Genomic DNA, 21,081 nt, shown 5'->3' on the forward strand with positions numbered 1-21,081 from the left:
TAATGGGTTTACTGTGCTTGCCGTCGTCGTTTAACATGAATTCAGCGTCTCCTGAAATCAAATTTTATTTAACGTAGGCCTACAGTAGTTTCAACAGTACAGAAACTAGCTAGCTAATAGCCTAGGCTACAGAATGTACGTGTGTGAGAGAGAATGTGTGAGTGCATGGGCACGCATGCATCCTGCTATTTCGGAGGAGCAGTGAGAGTGAACAACAAATACCAGAATATCCACTCTAGCCTTATCTGTAGAGGCTCGAGAATTATTGCTTCTCTCTTAATTGTGATCCACCTCTGTTAACTGCACTCAGCACCCTCATCTCCCTCGCCCCTACCCCCACCCCAACACTCACGCTCCAAGTATAATCCAGAGATAGACGAGTCAATGGGTCTCGCTATCTGTGGGTCCCACATATCTTCAAAACAGGTTCCGTCTCTAAATAGCTTGTATGATGCACTGTATGATACTTACACACTCCTGTTCCATTCCTGAGCTTTTTGCATCCAAGATGAGACAGTGCTTTTTGTGAACTCTAAATTCTGGTTTGAGGTATACTTAGCTCCTTTAGCCGTAATTATGCTGTGACTGCATCTGTTGTAGGCTACTTTATTTTTTATCCATGCACAAGGTCTGTGGTCTATATGGATTTTACTGTAAAATTATTTTCACTTTGCACAGAAAAACGTCGCAGCAGGAGCTGAAGATGAGGATAGATTAGCCCCCTGTGCTGTGCCTTACGTTTGTCTATTTCATAAATCTTTCTCTGCAAGCGCCAGATGATTTTGCAGGATGCGCGGACGTTTTCTGAAAGATGACAAAACAGACTCCAACCTTTGTTTACACGCCTGCAACAACAAACGATTGTCCCTCAGTGAATAGAGGGAGATGAGCCCTCCCAACATCTGTTTGTAAACAGGCCGTGATGTAATCTCTGCTGGGTCTCAGGATGCTGACCGGGTAATGATTACTTGACCATGGGCAGTAGATGTCGGGGGCAGCCTTGTACTTTCCCTGCTTTCGTCATATAAAGGAATTACATAAACCCCACGCGTAGACAACCTCAGGGACCAATGGCGGGGAATCTGTGACGAAAGCAACACTTTGCGGAATCGCACCTAAGCAGATTGCTGATCCGAGCGGAAGGATTAACCCCGGCCTTCCCGCGGACTCGCGAAGACAACCATCACACCTGCGACCGCGTTGCGCTCACCAGCTGCGCCCCATTCTCCCAAAACAAACACGTCGAACGAGTCGATCAATGCGCACGTGTTTGTTGGTGTTGACGCACATCTTTTGTCTCTTCAGCGAAGCGCTGTTGCGCCCGCAGGGCTCGTGTGTCGCCGGCTCCGGTTTCCAACCTCGCACAGCGGAGCCAGCTGCGCGTCTGGTGTAAAGCCCTCTTTGCCGTGACACGGGTAATGCTGTGGAGTATTACATCAAACCCCTAATCCTGCTAATCCGCACCACACGTTTCTGCTTCTTTTTGATCCGATGTACAAAAAAGAGAGGCCCACATTCAATATAAGCGCAACAGGTTTTGTGCTCGGGTGCGACGAAATGAAACAGGGTTTCATTTTCTTCCCCGTCTTGAACAATTTACAATACAAGCAAAATGCCTATATTAAGGTCAGAATAAGAGACACATATTATTATACATGAAACATTCAACCTTACCATTAGGGAGTAAAGGATGGATTCAATAGCTTTGTATGGGTACTTTTTATTTCAGGCGTTGAGAGTGAGGGTGTTATTCTCAGCCACTTACTTGAACAGCCAGTATGTATGTATAGTGTAAAGCTCACACTGTTAGCCTGGTCTGACACTGTTGCTCATTCAATTTGAATGGATACACTTTTTACACATGTTCTTTTGTGTTGGAATAAGAGCATCTGCTAAATGAATGTAATGTAATGGATGGATGGATGAATGTATGCATGCACACATGTGTTCATTCATGCATACATTCATTCCTTTGCTCATTTCTGTCCATTAACAAGTATTTAGCTATGATTTTAGATCATTTTGAATGGCAATCAGTGAAAGTGAAAGGAGTATTAAGAATGGCACATGTGTTGGTATATTATTGTAGGCAGATGTTAAGGAATTGTTTGTCTCTCTTTTTTGTCTCTTATTCACTCTGTGCCAATGATTTTAAAAGTCTAGCTCACGATTGTTCAAACATGTTTTGATTTACAGTTTTTCTCAATTGTCCTGATTCTTTGTTGGCAACTGCATTTGAAGACTACAACTGCAGTCATCCATTGATCACAAACTGAAATACATTTTCTGAGCTTTTAATGATCTCTGGTTCTCTTCACTCAGTTCTCTTCACTTCTCACACAGTCATCACACTGAAAACACATGTTGAAAAACATTTACCACAAATGCAGTCTGACAGTGCAAATTTCACCTCAGCATCTTTTTCTCACAATATTCTGAAGTATTTTCACAATAGTAAGAAATCTTTTGCAGCTGTGTTGGCTCATTCATTGCACTTGAAAGCACAGAAGGAAAAGGAATTGATTCAATAATCAGTCTGAAGTCACACATAAAATGACACACCAGGTTGGTGACGTATGTCAAAGGAACTGTAAGCAAAGAGAGTAGGAGAGCCAGCAGTGAGAGGCAGGGGTAGGGGTTGGGGTAAGGGTAGGGGAAGGGGGGCACAAATGTCATGTGGGATAGTTGGTCGAGGCTGTCAAAAGTGAACAAGATACAAGTGATCGTGGGAGAAGTGATGAAGCAACAACAGCTGGCCAACTTCATTATCATATGGGACAATGTGTGGTTACATCACAGCGGCTCAGTGGTTCCAAGCCCCCCAAGTATATCCAAGTATATCAATGTATCTTACACCATACTCACCATTCCAGTGCAACTGGGGAATTTTTCTCAGCATGGTGATGGAAAGTCTATGACCTCATATTCAGGTCCCTCTCAGTGAGGCCATGGACTCTATGATGACATCATCGCAGAGGTGTGCCAAGGTTGAATTCACCTCACAGAGATTTTTTTTATCCAAGTTTCAGTTTTCTGATTTTTGTGTCACCTATTCTCAAAATTGGCACAATTGTTTCTAACAATGCATCTGAACAATCACAAAAAAAAAATAAATAAAATAAAAACGTAGTGATAATGTATAGTCCTGTGTTAGGAAATGGTTACTGATTATTGATTGAACAGGTTGCCTATATGGCAACAGTCTGTCATCTTCTGATGTAAACTGGACAGGCCAAAATTCAACCTGGTCCTGTGGTCTCACATTTTTATGGTCCCATGTTTGACCCATATGTGGACATACCAGGAATCTTGCAACTCGTCCAGCCCATCTTCAATGTTATACTTTCAGTGCCTACATTTAAAAACAGCAAACTGCATTTAAGGTTATGAAACAAAATTTGATTCAACAGAGTTATGGGGTTTAAGCATGCACACTGCCCATGACATCTTTGTCTTGGATGCCTAGATGTAGCACCTGGCTATTTGGAACAGCAAACCACCAAGTAAAGAACAGTACCATAACACAGAGTGCATTGGTTGTACTCAGGAATAGCACTCAGAACCAAGGAAGAGAAACTCTGAAATTACAGCTGTAGAACACTGGCATCTAGGGGGAAATAGAGATTCAGCAGGTGTTTAGGGAGTTATTTAGGGACTGGAAACAGCTTGCTCGTGTCATTTTTTGTCTAGCCAAGATCCCGTCCATGTTAGATTTCACTGGACTCAAGTGGCGCTTCATCTACTATGTGCCGTATTGAAAATCTGTATAGGTTACGTCATAATATCCGATATCTTGACAGTTGTATAAATGTAAAATATTTAAAGCCGCATTCATACATGCAATTTAATCCACACATTGCAGAGTAATAGCCCATATTGCCTCTGTGAAATAATGTCGAGAATAGTGCTGTAGTGGGAGGTGCATTTTTTGCGTTTCCACTGTGTGTGTGTGGGGGGGGGTGGCGGATAAGATTATAGGCTACTTCATACACATAAATACATTTTTATTTATTTTTATTTAACGAGTTTGAGTAAAAGCTTTTTGGCGAAAATTACATTCATAACGTCACATTCTAATATAACATACGCTACTATAATATGAATCAAACGTATGCCAGTCTTGCAACTACCGGACCCCGTTGCACGCAGCAGACAAGAACATACAAATAGCCAAGATATAGTTAAATAGGTCCAAAAGACTGTCGCGCACAGCGGACAAGAACATATCCACAAAAGCAAAACTAAAAATCCAAGGAATATGGTAGTTAGGCCGACGTTACGTTCAGCGCTGTCCTCTCAGTTTGCTTTTTTATTAGCTGATCGCTGTTTGGAAAATTAACCTTCAAAGTGTTTTCCTTATAATGTGCGTCAATGGAGAGTTTTGCTTTTTTGGTAGGAGATAGTGTTTATGACATGTGAGATGTCAGACAAATTTGGTGATCATTGATCGCTGTTTTCAGACATTAAGCTTTTTCCTTATAATGAGCGTCAATGGAGAGGAAAACGCTTAACGTGAGATAACGACCATACTCCTAGGATTAGGGTTTTGATTTTTTGACAGGAGGAAATGTTTCTGATAGGAGGAATTGTTTCTGATAATTTATGTCCGAGAGAAATTTGGTGATCATTGATCACAGTTTTGGAACATTAAGCCACGTTAAGCGTTTTAGAATGTCCTGGCTTTTGTATGCCTTCAGGCTTTGATTTGTGTATTTCCCCGGCGTCGAAATCAGGTAGCTACATATAAATGTCAGGAAACCCCGATTCCTGGCCACATGTCAATGTCCATGGACTACTGGTTCTTTGGTATGTTGTAAGGATCACGGTGGAGTCCAACTGCCTTTAATTTAGCCAGATAATCGTTTGTTTTCCTCCCGGCTTCGCAGTTTCCCCTACTAAAGGCAGCCATGTTGCAGCATGTTTTGCCACTCAGACCGACTGAGGGGGCGTATTCCGGTGTGAAAGTGACGTCAGTGCATGCCCTCTGTACGGAGCTTTGCCTTTAGCTCGCTACTAGCCGCTTAGCTAAACTGAGTTGTTGACAGTTAGGTTTAATGTAGCCCTGTGTTATTGATGGAAAGTTTGCAGTAGAAATGCATAAATGAATAGATGTAGAAATACAGAAATAAATAAATAAATGCATAAATAAATAAATGTAAAAATACAGAAATAGCCTTTTTCATTTATTTATTTATGTTTGCGTCATTTTTGTCCTCCATAAGAATAACTTCCTCCTGTCAAAAAATCAAAAACGAAATTCTAGGAGTATGATCGTTATCTCACGTTAAGCGTCAATATAGCGATCAATGATCACCAAATATGTCTGACATCTCACATGTAATAAAAACATTCTCCTATCAAAAAAGCAAAACTGAAATCCAATGAAAGGGGTAACTATCTTGCGTTAAGCCGTTCCTTCTCCATTGACCCCCATTATGAGGAAAAAGCTTAACAAAGTCAAAAAGTCAAATTCAACTTTATTGTCAATTCTCCAATATGCACAGGACATACGGAGGATTGAAATTGCGTTTCTCTCAGGCCCACGGTGACAATACAACAGTTCGACATAACACAGTGACACTGAGAGACAAGAACAAGAATTTTCACAGAAACAAGCTACAAATATTTACAGCAAGGGCATCAAGGCACATGGTAGGTTTAGAAATATAAAAAAAAATAAATATAAAAATATAAATATAAATACAGATTCCACAGGAATATGATGTAGACTGTTATATAAGTAAAGTGACTGTGCAGATCTGTGTGAGTTTGCGTGTGATTAATGTTGGGAGTAGGAATGGGTGGAGAATAGTCCAGGCTTCAGTATGGGGGGGATTCAAAGTTCAGAGTTCAGTTAACATAGCATTATGGACCAAAACAGCGACGTGTCAGGACTACACTTCTCTAACACGTTCCTGATCATGAACACCATAGAAACCCAAATTTGGTGATCATTGGACGCTATTTTGGAACATTAAGACACGTTTCCTTATAATGGGCGTCAATGGAGAGGAAAACGCTTCATGTAAGATAACGCCCATACTCATAGGATTTCGGTTTTGATTTTTTGAAAGGTGAAAGTGTTTATGACAAGAGATGTCCGAGAGAAATTTGGTGATCATTGATCGCTGTCTTGGAACATTAAGCCACGTTTAGTCTTTTCACGTTAAACGTTTTAGAATGTCCGGATGACTAGGCTGCGTGACGTCCGTTGACCATGATGCTTGGCGTTATTTTAATAATTAGGCCTAATAATTATTCAGTATTGCTAATTATTTGTCAAAACTTCCTCAAGTATTCAATTCTTAGGTAAATAACAACAGGAGAATTTTTTAAAACGTTTTAATACGTTTATTTTATTATTATTTTTTTTATTTATTTATTTATTTTTGCATATCTGGCAGAGTGCTGTTGATGTTTGCCTTTTTCAACAGGGGGTGCTGCAGCACCCGCAGCAACCCTACTTCCCACGGCCCTGTACAGCTGTGTGCTTAAACTAAAGTTGTCTTTTCATGAATATTTTTATAGACTGTTCCCGTATTTTGGCTAGATTTCACATTTTACCATATCGCGATAAAATGGAAAAGAGGTCTGACAGTAGATTGATAGTACAATAGCATACAATGGTATGTGGTATACTTGGCTTCCCTTGTGTAGTGAGGTTGCACAAGTTAATTTAGGGTCGGCGTGAGCCAGTGTTTTGTTCACACTCCACTGGTCTGAGAGTGCTGTTAGCCTGGTCTGACTGTTGCTCATTCAACTTGAATGGATGCATTTATCTTCTATCGTGCTGAAAGTCGCTCTGGATATGAGGGTCTGCTAAATTAAAGTAATGTAATGTAATATAATACAACACATTCATTATGTTAAGTAGTATAGTCCTAACAGTATTACACTTTTCTAATGTCAGCACTGAACTCACATTCACATTACAGTACATTACTGATTTTGTTGGATATACAGTGCAGTCTTATATTTTATATTCTTCAAAATAGCAATTCTCTTTTTTGAAAGAAATTCATTCATAGTTATCATTTCCACAATTTATATCTGTCTAAGAAACAAATTTCAAGCATTTAAACATGAGTCTGCAGATTAAAATGTCTTTGAATGCATGTTTCTACTATCTTAATCAGGTGTGGCCAAAATTTGACTGATACCGTACACTGAAAAGCAACGTTTATTGCAACGGAACATGATCACGTGATCAGACTTAAGCGATTTGTCATCATGTGGTTCAGACATTCTCATTTCAAGGACCTCAAATTAGTGTTATTCTTCTATCATTTATTAGCACTTGTATTGCATTCACTGCAATAAGATGAATCAGATACATGCTTAGACAACTTGCGCAGCTGAACTCACAGTGTTGGATAAAAGCTGAGATTTGAAATAATTTTTTTGTTATAGCCACGTCACTGTGATTAAAAATACAATTTTAAAATATAAGTGGTTTGACAGAAGCATTTTGCGGTCGTCGGGCAGAGGAATAAAAACGTTTAACTTAAATACAAAGGTTTACCGCAAGGGGGCAGTGTTTCAGCATTCCAAAACCCCTCGCCCGCTAATTCTTTTTTTTTAACGTTTGTTTTTAGTTATAGACAGAAAGAAAGTCACGCGATTTATTTTTTTGCTCCGAATGTTCCGGAGAAGAGACCGGCAAAGAATGTGGGTTCACCCAATAAACCAGAGAAGGAGGCAACTTGGAGCTTTTCACCATCTTGCTGCTGAACTGCGTCTTGATAAGGACAAACACCTGAAGTATTTAAGAATGAGCGCTGAGCAAATGGACCATCCTCTTTCCTTGACTATATAGTGCACATGTAGCCTCCACTTTCCCCTTTAATAACATGCAGTAGGCGATTTGAGGGGAATGCTATCCCCCTTGTTAGCAAAATGACCAAAATGCATCCCGCTTGTTAACCTGCCATCCCCGACCCCTCTCCATCCCCTAGTTAGTAGCGGAGTGATGAGTGTGCATCTGCCATCCCCTTGTTAAAAATGAACTAATTACCTACTGATAACATGCGATTGCTAAAATGGTTTAAGAAATAATATTTTTATTTTTTCATGTCTGTGACATATAGCCTAGACATTGAAACTACAGTGAAAGGTGTCAGTTATGTAATGTTGCTGATATGATGTCAATATTAACACATTATCAGTATCAACACATTGTTTTTACTGCCTATTTTTACTGAGAATCGCGCGCGTCATGCAGAAAAAAAGGCTCCACGCCGAAAGTCTAGATGACTCGCAGCTGCAGTGAGGCCCGTGCCGTGCCTGAGACGCGCGTCTCACGCAGGCTGTGTGGCTGCTCTAAATGCCCGAAATGAAAATGTTCAAGATGTTCCAGTTGCAACGCAACTGGTGTGGCCCCGGCCTTGGGGTTTTATTATTAACTAGGGTTTTATTATTAACTATTATTAACTAATATCAGAGTCCAGCATTTGCCCTGAACTTGGGGTATCAGGTTTATGAAACTCACTTTGTAGAAACCACCTGGGGTTTTTAAATCCCTTCAAGTCAAAGAGATCTGTTCCCAAACATTCGTAAATGTCTTTCTCTTTCTATCCTCTCTGACTCCTGACTTCCCTGCCTTCCTCTCTCGTAGTCAAAGTGTTTAGCATGAATTTGGGCTTTGGTGTGAGGGAGGGTGGCAGTTTTTAGTATGAGTCGGGGCTTTGGTGTCTATATGTGTGTGTGTGCGCGCGCGCGCGCGCGCGTGGGTGGGTGGCGGGGGGTTGTCTCTGTGTTAGGGTTCAGGGCTTTGGTCTGTGTGTGGAGAGTATATATATATGTGTGTGTATATATATGTTACTGGTGCTGGGTCTTTGGGGGTGTATGTTAGCCTACTGGAGATGGGGAGGGTCGTATATATTTCTGGAGTTGTGGCTTTGCAGAGGATATGTGTATGTTGCTGGAACTCAGGCTTTTGGGGGTGTATGTGACTGGAGTTGGGGCTTTGGGGTGGTGGGGTGTGTGTATGTTTCTGGAATTATGACTTTGCGAAAATGGGTTTCATCTCCCCAACAGCTTCACATGCACACAGCAGTCTGCCTGCAGATGGGTTTAAGGTCCCAAGCTCAGACATTAACCCCCAAAATACATACGTACACACACTTACACACGCCTATGTGGTGTGATTTTTAGACAGAATACCGACGTGTTAAAAACGTTTCATAAACGTGTTTACCACATGTTGTCACGATTCGGGTTGTCAGAATCGCGGACTGAATCGTTAACCCTTTCGCACGTAACTTATTTTTTATGTTATGTAGCGCACATGGTTCGTTATGTTTTCATTAGCGTTATTAAGCTTATCATAGTTTTCAGTTAGCATTTGCTATGTTTTTAATGTTAAATCGCTGTTTCCTCAAAGCTAAAAATAGCTAGAATTTTTCCAATCTAGTTGTCGCGCTAAACGGCTAATCACACTGGTGTGACCGTACGCGCAACAGGGTTAAATTTCGTGAGTTCTTTTCGTCTTGCAGCAGATGAACACACACGTAGGCTACTTATGGTTGAGCTGATACAGATGGATTTGAGGTCTTCAAATTGAGCTGTTGTAAAGGGCTTGGTCAATTACGAGGTTTTTGTTAGAATTGCAAGTTACTGGGAAACCCACATACCTACAACAGACTGAAGACGAAATAAATGAATCACAGTCCGCACGCATAAGTGAAAATTGGCACAAGTCTGAATCAAGTCTGCCAAAGAACCTTTTATCATATTTTCTAATAGCCTGGTGAGACATCGCTGTGAAGTGACTAGCCAACAAACTCCACTCTCACTGACACTGACGATTAATTGTCGCGACAGGACAATGTAGCCTGCTCTACAGATGGGAAACTGGACCAAAATATTCAGCATACAACCAAAACACCATAAAACCCCATTCAAAAATTCAACGTAATTTGCCGTTCCCGTTCCCCTAGTGGCCGGGGCCCTGGGCTGCAGCCCATGTTGCCCAATAGGTTAACGCGGCCCTGCTGACACACACCACAGCAAAGAGGAGTAGGAATGCGACCTCCTTTAGAGCTTTAGAATTAATGCAAGCAGGATTGGGGGGGTCCTCTTACCTTTATGCATCAAACCAGCGTTAAAACCAAAATGGGAATCTGCAGAAAATCGAAAATCCATGAAAAGAACTGAAGGGATGTATTTTTTCCCCATGTATAGAAAGGACAAGTGAATGGCAGTAATATGTTTGATAAAATACAGAGAGGGAAAAGAAAACACTCACTTATAGAGATTTGTTTCTGAATTCTGTTTTATGTAATGTAATGTACACTCTTGAAAAGTATGAAACATCATCATATATGGAAAAGAATAAGTATCATAATTATCATTATGATTATTATGTGTATGAGATCATGCTTATTTCAGCACATTATTAAAAGGATTTTTTATTTTATTCAACTTATAGCAACAAGAAGGACAGAGCATATAATAAATAGACAAAAATGTAATTCCAGGCACAGATAAAAAGAAAGGAGTTGTGTTTCATTTATAGAACTTCAAGGCGCATTCATAGGATTCCTGTGGTCTAAAATAATCCACTTCTCAGGGAATGTACTGGAATTTGTTCAAATAGATTGAGAGAAACTGATCTAGAACATTGTACATAAGGGATTCTGCATCTTGTCTCCAAGGTTACCATAGTAACCTCTTATCTACCCGTAAAATTAAATATTACAGCTCACCAATCAGTTTGGGATACTGTTGAAGGCAATAGCTCATGTAAAATGAGCAAAGATCAAAACATCATTTGCAGATCAACTTCAATTACACTAAAACACATTCATGCACAGAAGTCCATTTTTTTTACAACCATACATTGTGTTCTAATGGCTTTGGAAGAGGTTATTCCACAGCTCAAAACAGCAAATGGCTTTGCTAGAAAGGAGGGCCTTTTTGAAGTGTGAGAGAGAGGGAGTGAGAGAGACGAAGACACCTCTGGGGGGTCTGACAAACACAAGAGTTGTTAATGGTTTTCAATGTCCAAAAACATGTTATATGAACCTCCGTGGCTCACCCAGATGTTATCCTGGAAAGCAAACTAGGCTCTGCAAAAGCATGCAGTACAGGTCACAGGAAGACAAAGGGCCCTGCTTAGGGCTGTTAATGACTGATAGCTGACATCACTGGTCCTGTGCAAGGGGGATGTCTGGCAGCCTCATAGGTAAACATCAGAATATCGAGTAAGAGCTGGCCATCCCAATGTTTTAGTAATAAGATTATGGTTCCACAAACCCTGTTCTGCCAAGCTTAACCCACAAAGGGTGTCAAACTAACTAGCTAATTATAAAACAAGGTTTTAAGTCTTTGGGAATTTCACAGAATACAACTTTAGTGCAAAAAGCCAAGGTATTGTGAAAAATGTTGACAGAAGACTACTCCCCACAAGTGAATCTATTCAGCCTTCTGGTGGAACTACAGTAAGCTGAAGGGAGGCTGATGTGAGTTATTTTGGAAACTAATAACCAACTGCTGTCAAAAATGTCCCTGTGAGCAGACTGCTATAGGAAATTTGCAAACACAATACACCAGCTCAGGACACCAGGGAGGAAAAGGTGGCCTATAATCAGTGAAGTTGATGTTTTCAAAACCAATCACCAGTAACATGGTTTGTGGGTGTTCCCTCTGCCTATTTGGTAAATAAGAGAGGAGACTCTTTTTGACCACATAGCCTCATTTCACAGTAATATAAGAAGAAGAAACAAAGAAAATCACACCCATGAACCAGGTGTTATATAACCCTGAAAAACTACACAATGGGACAGTATCACTCTCTATCATTATGAAAAACAAACTTGATGGTTGAGTGCCTATATTTAAGTTTGTATTGTGAGATTGCTTCTGGGGCTAGGGCTTGTTGGGAACCAGTTATTTACCAGTACAATAAACTGTCATGTACAGCTTGTGGACTAGAAGTAAGTGACGATATATAATCTATCAAATCATCTATCAAATAAAATATTACAACTAAATATTACATATTTTGCTTCATTTAATTTTAAATGAAATTTAATTGAGGAGTATGAAAGATGATAGGAAGATTCAACTGATACCTCTTTCAGAAAATGAAAGAATATATAGGATATATGCATATATCTTTTAAAAGCTACTTTTTTTCTTTTATGATTTTGAACGATATCCTAAAAACATTTTTCCAGGTCCCACCTTTTGCGTTTGACCTTCAGAATGACTTTTTTGCTTTAAAAAAACTGCTTTGGACAGGTGGGACTGACCACAGTCCAGCTGTTCCCATTGTGACGTCACACGGAGGGGCGGGGCTACTGCATGTTGGGGAACTCCTTCAGCAGGTCACAGGTCTTCTTGTTGATGACCTCATGGAGCTTGCGCACACGGCGTGCGCTGGCAGCACCCACAAAGCTGTCTGGCTGCAGTACGGCCATGCCGTTGTGGACGTCGCCCATGATGATCAGCTGTCCATCGGCGCTGGTGACATTGGGGCAGGGGCAGTTCCAGTCCATGTTGAGCAGCGTCACCTCCAGCGGCTCCTGGCCGAAGAACTTGAGGCCCATCTTTTCGTCCTTCAGGATCTCCTCCACTGTGACCAGGGCGTGGCCCGAGTCTTGGTCCTCAGTTAGCTCCGTCATGCGACCCAGGATGACGAAGTCACTCTTGCAGAAGCTGGTGACCATCTTCTGGCGTGGCTTGCACACCTTGCAGTCCTGGCTCTTGGGGAAGGGACAGCTCTCCTCACAGGCCTCCTTGCTCTCGAAGTTGTTCTCGTTGCCCCCGCAGCCGCCGTAGATGAAGGACTGGCACTGGCGGAGGGCGGCACTGTATGCCCAGCGTGGCTCATACGCCTTACAGGGCCCCTGCAAGCTGGGCAGGCCACAGGGGGTGGCCACCTCCACGCCACAGTTGCGCATGCATGCCTCATAGGTGTCAAAGTGGTTGCGGTTGCCGTCGCAGTTGCCGTAGGTGAAGGTGAAGCAGTTGTTCTTCTTGGCCTCATAGTACCAACTGGTGTTCTCTGCGCCGCAGCTCCCGCTGTCCGGCGCCTTCAGGCACTCATCTGGTGGCACATTGGTGGCATTGGCAGCATCATCCGCTGCCTGGGCTGGTTCCCTCTGGACCACCGACAGCGGGAAGTGTGCCTGGGCGGAGCCACGGGCATTGCGGGCAGTGCAGGTGTAGATGCCAGCATCCTGCGGTTGGGCATTGTAAATGACCAGCTGCGCCATGTTGGTGACCACCACATTGCCACGCACATGGTTGGGCCGCATGACAGTGTTCTCCCCGCCTTCCACCTGCTTCTCCCAGGTGATCTCGGGGCTGGGACGCCCTGTCACCTCACACAGGAAACTGGCTGGTTTTTCCGCCCACCAGAACTGTGACTCGGTGGGCGGGGCTGCCCAGCCAACCAGCGAGGCGGCTGGGCGTCCAGGGGTGTGGTCTCCAGGAGGGCGGTGGTGGGCCGGGCGGTGGTCTCAGCAGGCATGGGGCTGGTGTGCGGCCAGGTGTGGTGATACCGGCAGGTGACCACTGACAGGGAGATGCCCTTGGAGCAGGCCTCGGCATCCATGTAACACTTGTTGTAGTAGGTCATGCCGTCGGAGGCGCAGGTGAAGTGCGGCTCGCGCTCGCAGCGGTCCTTGCACTTGCACACAGGCTTAGCCATCCCAGATGTCACACTCGGAGCCCTGCTGCGTGCCACATGAACTTGTCACAAGTGGCGCCCTTGGCATGCCCACAGGGCCCTTGTTGCCCTTGACGTCCACGTAGCGGGCCCGCCACACAGCTCTTGTTCCCGCAAACATTGGGGCAGCACTTCTCGAACGCCTCGCAGTCCTGAGCAGAACAGCACAAGCCATCATCATAACAGTGAATCAATCAATCAATCAATAAAATGTCCAATGTCATTATTGTGTTCATTCTGACACTTTTAGACTAGATGAAAAGGAACAGTCTTGTTACATCAGTGTTGAAGAATAAATAATTTTATTTTATGGAAGGCGTTTGTGTGAACTTGATACTTTTTTCCCCATCAACCTCTTGTTTTTCATGTAAAACGGCCATCCAGCCAGCCCATCCAACAGCTTCACTGACATATTTTTCAAAGAAACGGTGCATATTGACAGCAAAGACCTGCGTCCTGTGCTTCAAAACATGAAAGGTCTTGAGAATTTCAAAACACGGTTGTTTAGACAAATAGCCGCAGGACGTTGCTGGCTCTTTCACAGAACAATTTGACGAGAGGAGATTACATTTTACAATCTACATTACAGTCTACATAAAAAAAAACCGACGTAAGAATTACACTGGATTTAATCATTCATAAATTACGTTACTAATCTAAATTAGTGTCTCTTATGAAAAGTGCACGTTCTCATGAAAGTTTTTTTACCCCCAAGTATATATATGTCAGCTATATTTTGACAAAGGTTTCGTTAATGTAAATGTGCTTAAAACATTGTGTTATACCAGTGAAAGTTCTGTATTTTATGGGCCGGATTAAAAAGTAAAATCTGGCACGTCTGAGCATTGATAACTGCTCTGATGGAGTTGGCGACGCGGAAGAGATTTACGGGCGAGCGGACTCACCTGGTCGGACTCGCACTCCCGCGTGCAGGTGCTCATGGCGTCTACCCAAAGGTTGGGGTTCATCTCGTTGGGACACATCCCCGCATGAGAGTATACTACTTTTGGCAGGGACATGGCCCTTACGCGACTCTCTGAGAGGAGCATGATACACTGTCCAGCAAAGAACCAGATCCATCGCGGGAACAGCATCCACCACATCTCCAGCGCTTACCGGTGACAGTGCGTAAAGGGAAGAATGAAGAAAAATAATACGACTATGCGCTGTGCATTCAGTGTCAAAAGCCTCTGCAGGGCAAAAATAATAGGCTACTCAAGTATAGAGCCGGTGGACTTCCTGTCAGCTCGGAGCGCAATGATCGGTAAAACTCCTTCAGTTCGACATCTAATACTCTTCTGAGATTAGGAACCAGTAGCCTACTTATACCTCCTATTAGTTTACTTCGAACTTTCTAATAACCACACAGGCTATTTCCCTCCGACCACAAACCAGTTATGAACACCAGTGACAGTTATGAATTGCTTTTGAGCACTTGAAAGGATTTCAGACTTATAACAACATCAGTCCAAAACTGGGCAGGGACACGGGAGGGACTCGTGCCAGATTCTGTATTGTTGTAACACTTTTTAACCCTTCGCTTGCGGGATCACAGACGTACAAGACTACAGAATCACTTCAGGATGCTTGCTTGTTTTTATATCTGGACAAATTTTCCCACGGCAGTGACGTCAGGCACTGCAGCCCGTGACTGCTCTTCTCTCAGGTGCTGTCCAGCGCATGATGCTTTCCATCTGTCGCATTCTGTTGCAGAAATCATCTATTTGGCGGCCGCATTTGTGATCATTTAACGATACAATTTAAATATTAATGAAATAATCGGCAAGTGCATTGATAAATGAAACAATGGCTGAACAAAATAACAGAAACTGAAGCGAGAACATGAAATGTTTAAAGCAAACAAAATAAACGTCTAATAGCCTAAATAGTTATTTTAAATAAATGCTGCCCTTTTATTGTTCTATTTATTTCTGTTTCATGGTTTTATTCTCGTTGTTGATAGTTGTCTTCAGAACGTAGCTTTTTATGTTGCTTCAGAAGTGTCTTTGCCGTAAAATATTTCCATTTTCCATGTTCATTTAGTGTTCAATTGATGAAAAGATAAAGTGATCTGTCTTTAACGTCATTTACCAACGAACGAACAACCAAACTAAGCGACCACATGTCGCAAAAGAGCAAAGACCTATCGAACTAGTACAGTATGGGGGTTCAAAGTACAAACACGGGTGGTATACAAAACATCTGTGAACGGTTGCAACAGAAATGATCACATTTTCTTGATCCAATTTTTGCAGAGATGCTGTAACCAGTGAGGAGGAACTCAGTTGCTAGAGAGGCGCCCGGACCAGACGGTTTAAGTTGCTTTTGTGAGAACGTGTTGAAATTCTTGTTGAGTAACGGGGATTTTAAAAAAACTCGATACTACTCTCTAATATCTGCATCAAGTCAGCTCAAGTTCATATACATATAATTGTACACACGCACACACACGTTTGCATGTATTATACAATACAGCATGTCCTTTTACAAAATAATACGTATATAAATAATAAGTACAAAATGAATATTATTTTGCAAACTGACTTTATATTCTATGTTGCATAGACTGCTTTATGCAAGGCCTACTGTAGTGGCAATACGATTGTTTTATTAAGCTACATTTCTTTACTAAACCAGATTTTTACGCTGTATGTTAAGCGCATATTTGTTTGATAATATATTTAGACAAATATTTCTTCTCCAGTCGCCCAGCCAGACTCCGAACTTGCAAATCACGAGGACACAGCAGGTAGCCCCGCAATATTAACGCGACGGGCTGGTCCAGTCTGCTACGCATTATCCCCAAAACATTAAATCGCCTTCTCTCAGGGGTTTCGACGTCCCGCCAGTTATTTCGTTTAAGTTTACAGGAGCCCCGGCGTTCCCCCTCATGGCGGGAAGCGAAGACCTCGCATTCTCTGCATAGCGTGGACACGGTGGAGGGAAAGGGTGTCGGAGATTGAATAACAGATTTGCGCCGAAACCCCTGCCACGCGCCCCGACAGCGCGCCGGCCTTCGGCATAAGTATTGTCTGCAAACAAACCTTGACATTGACCTTCTTTGATCGTGTTTTACGGTCTTTTTGAACTTACTCCAGAGCAAACAAAACTTCCTTTATGATCTCTTATTTTTGAGTTCCATACCGTGTTTTTGTTTCACAGTATGGAAACATGATTTAAAAAGCGATGGAAAAAATACTCAATGGTAAAACCCACAATTTTCATAGGCTGTTCCTCTGTGTGCTTTGGCAGGTCTACCTTTTTCTTATAATTGAGCAAATCCTTCATCCAAACAGACTGGTCGTATCTGTCTCCCACCAGTCTACCAGCAATAGAAAAACATAAATTTAAGGCAGCTCGAAGTGAAGGGGAAAGGCAGTTCTCCACAGTTTCATGCAAAAATTAATTCCCACCCGTATGCTTTGTATTATTGTAATTGTGTACTGTTGAGTTTGAAGAAAAAGGATCAGTGAGTTCAACTCCATTCTATGTCGTAGCTCAGCAACTAAAGTAAAAATGGTTCCTCAAATTGACCAGGTGCATGACAGGTTTAAATTATACATAAAGTCCTATAGTCTAAATAAGGTCTGTATTCTAACGTTCAAAATTGTAAAGACATCAATTTTCAAATGTTATTTTAATGTCAAAATTACATTACATTACATTACAAAATGACAATTTATACCCACCACAAGAGTCAGCAAAGCTTCAGTTATCTACCCCTATTCTTAACAGAACTGTCACAGAAAAGACAGAAAAAAGTGGACAGAAGGACAATGAAAGAATAAGGTAATTATTAGTAGTTAGTAACTGTAAAATTAGTAATTATATATGTTACTCTATATGTCTTCTGCTTTCCTTGCAAAAATTGATTAACACAGCAAAACTTAAGAGGGTATTTTGTGGGGTAAAAATGGGCTTGGGAGGCTCTATTAGCGTGAGATTAGTGTCCCTGGGGCCTGCTTCTACCTGTCACCCCCACATACTGAGAAATATTTCACGAGCTTAGACTGAGTTGGTGCTGACGTGAGGAAACAGAAATCTAATCTGTCTCACATTCCCTAATCAATGTCACAAGGTTTGTCTAGCACAGTAAACCAAAGCTTTCCTAGACCTATTTAATGCAGTCAACACACACAAGCGTCTGACTGCAAATGAATTTAATTAATTGAGCAATTAATTACTTAATTAATTAATTGTTATGGAGTTTTGCATTAACACATTTCTTGCAAATGGCACTGGCTTTAATTGCATGCACCAAGCACAAAAAGTTGATGACTCCATTCCAAATCACATGCTTGCATTCCTGGATGTATGAGGGAGGTAGGAACCCAAAGTATGTGAGCCTGCACAAAAATGGCTCAATTTGGAACGCAGTTTGTCCTATCACAATGCCATGACTTTTGACCTTAAATTTGACCATAAATTAAGTACATATTTGGAGCCTTATGAAATATTTCAAGAGCTCATTGATATTACTTGTAAAGTAACTCAGTTAAGAATATCGAGAAAACAAAATATTCATTTGCAGGCTAGTTCTGGCTCCATGACGTCCTTCTTCTTAGTCTGACTTAGACTAAGAAGGACTTGTGGGAGTGAGTGTGTTTTGCAACCATATTTAATATGAAAGGTATGCGCTGCTATGTTATGTTGCTAGAATATAAGTATGTTATTTGGAAAGTAGCAACTTGGCCTTTCAGCGCTTTTCACTGTAGAGCTGGGACCAGGCTGGCTCATTATACCCCTTTTCCACTGTAGAGCTGGATCCAGATCATCTTGAGCTGGGCTGATGCCAGCATTCAGTGTTGTATTGTGTGCCATAATTCATGTTTTATGTTAATGCAATGGAAAAGCATTTGTACTGTATTGGCTAGGAGGAGGAAGCAGGGAGACAGAGCCAGCCTGGAGAAAAGGGGTATAATGAGCCAATCTGGTTCCAGCTCTACAGTGTGAAATGGGTATAATTAGCCAATCTGGTTCCAGCTCTATAGTGGGAAAGAGGTATAATGAGCCAGCCTGGTTCCAGTGGTGTTATTGAAGGAGTGAAAAGGGGCAAGCTGAAGTGTTAGGTATTTTGTCATCTAAATGTCCACCAGAAAAAGATTTAAGGCATCATCATTCTTCACAATGGCTCCCTGAAATGCAAAGAGTCCCAAATTCTGACTTTCACTCTGAGTAAAGAATATTTTCTGACTAAGGTGCCAACTGAGTGGAAAAAAATCAAAAGTGACTCATCACGTACTTGGAAAAATGTTCATGATTTTATAAATGACAGTATTATGTTGAATCTGAAGGATATATCTGTAGTAACCGAAGTCACTTCACATTATTTTTGTCTCTGCCCTCACCTGCTTGCTTACATGGGACAGATCAACAGTGTGGGGGGATCACGACCACACAGGCCACCAGCTCCATGAGGGGGCAGAAGGGATAACCTCTGTCCCTCAGTGGCAGTTCCCCAGACGTTTCAAATCCCAAAGGCACTTTGGTGGGGGGTAACGGGAGCACAATCATCTCCGCCAGTGCTGCTTGCTACAGGGGTAACAGGGATAAGGCGAAACAATGAAGGAGTTAGTTTTCACCACTAAGCTCATTACACTGTCTGACCGTGGGACAAAGGAGGAGACCCGCCACAGGCTGCACTCTTGTTAATCTGATTCTATGACCTGAGGGGGGACAAGGTGCGGGTGAGACAAGCCCCGATACAGAGCACTCTCTCTTTCTGCAAAGGATATATGTATGTTTGTGTGTGGTTGTGTGTTGAACTGTCAGTTCCAATGTTCACAGTGACACTGTATTTATTAAATTGTGAATCTTATGTCTCTTATGTGAAAGTATATATATTTGGAAGTATACAGTATTTCAGAGGTTTACTTAACAATCATATTTGGAACAATAATGCTTAAGTTGTACATACTGTTTTGCACTTACATGTCATCTACATACATCTTGGCATGCATTTGTGATCTCAGCACTATGTTTAGCACTGACACTTGTTGTGTGGTTAGAAGTGTCTTGTTTGTGTATCTTCTCATGCCATTTAATTAGATGCACTGTGTAAGTTGCTCTGGATAAGAACATCTACCAAATGACAATAATGTATGTGAAACAATGGAAAGTGATTTAAGAACTGTGTCTACGTTGTTTGCCCTGTGTTCTGTTATTCCATTCCTATTTTTTTCCTGTGATGGAATGTAATGGAATTGATTATGATGTTACCATTGCAGCCATGACCTCTGTTGGATTACATGACCAATACTGGCTTGTCTTCTCAACATTCTCTGAAAAGTTAAGGACACCTGGCAAGGAACTGGTTGCCATAAAATTTGTTCTGAAAGCAATATAACAGTGTGAAGGGATTCATCTTTTCTTGATAACTTTCAATCATACATTTTTATTGATAGCTTTGATATAGTGACATGGAATCCGGGGGCAATTCACTATCAATGGCAATCTCCAGATTTTATGCATAAAAAAACTATACAAGATTACAGGTCTTCAGAATTGCTGATGACTCCTCATGAGCAAATGTGAACAGAAGTGTCATGCCTTTCGATAATAGGAACACTGGCCCTGAAAATCACATTTTCCCCACTCATCCTTGTGCTAAAATGTTGCAGTCCCATTGTTTTCGCAAATCAAACTGCCCAAAGATAACAGGTGCTACGGATATGTCTGTTCTCAAAGGGTTTGTCAGTTTTGTGAAAAGTGGCCGACCATAGAAACTGACACGTTGTATTTCTGTTATGCTCCTTGAACAGCCTGTGGTATCATACACTGTAGCCAGTCAGCCAATGCTACTGAGTTACCTGACCAGCTAATACATCTCTCCTTACTCCTCTTACTCTCATATGGGGGTGTCCCAACATCTTCCAGGGCCCTTGCCATCTCTGTCTCTCTCTACAACTGGATACTGTAAGTCAGATTTCCTGGGAGATTGTTACCTTGAGCTTTACTTGAACTTTGATTTTTCAGGTGATCTTTTCTCCAGGTTCCTACACCTTCCCCTCTCTCTCGGTACTGGACAGCAGCACTGAGACCTCCTTTTGGCTCATTGCTTCAGCTTCACTCAAAATGCATGCACTTTTCACACAGTGAACAAATTACAAAACTGCACACCACGCTGCAGCACAGTAGAACCTACACCAAAGCCAAGAATGCTCAACTGTGTTCCTGCCCTTCTGTGACTTGGACAACAGAAAAAAATAATAACAATGCCTAGACATTAGACAACCAAATTCATCAAAAAAGGACCATTTTGACTTCCTGGAATGCAGAAATATTTTTTGAGCAGACTATCCTGGCTAAATGATGAAAGAATGACAAAAAAAATAATGATAGAAAGACAAGGCAGTGAATGACATTGCACCGCTTGGATGATTCTTTCCCAAGCGGATGGCACAGGT

At 41.8% G+C, this 21,081-nt stretch overlaps 1 protein-coding gene across 1 annotated transcript; it reads right to left on the reverse strand.

The window, feature by feature from the left end:
- Positions 1–12,299: 12,299 nt before the first annotated feature.
- Positions 12,300–14,778, reverse strand: wfikkn2a (info WAP, follistatin/kazal, immunoglobulin, kunitz and netrin domain containing 2a). Its single transcript, XM_036553491.1, is given in 5 exon segments — positions 12,300–13,405; positions 13,408–13,651; positions 13,653–13,766; positions 13,768–13,827; positions 14,581–14,778. Coding segments are annotated over 5 exon segments (1,722 nt in total).
- Positions 14,779–21,081: the final 6,303 nt, after the last annotated feature.

Source organism: Megalops cyprinoides, chromosome 19, assembly GCF_013368585.1.
Source record: "Megalops cyprinoides isolate fMegCyp1 chromosome 19, fMegCyp1.pri, whole genome shotgun sequence".
In the NCBI taxonomy this organism is placed as follows: Eukaryota; Metazoa; Chordata; class Actinopteri; order Elopiformes; family Megalopidae; genus Megalops; species Megalops cyprinoides.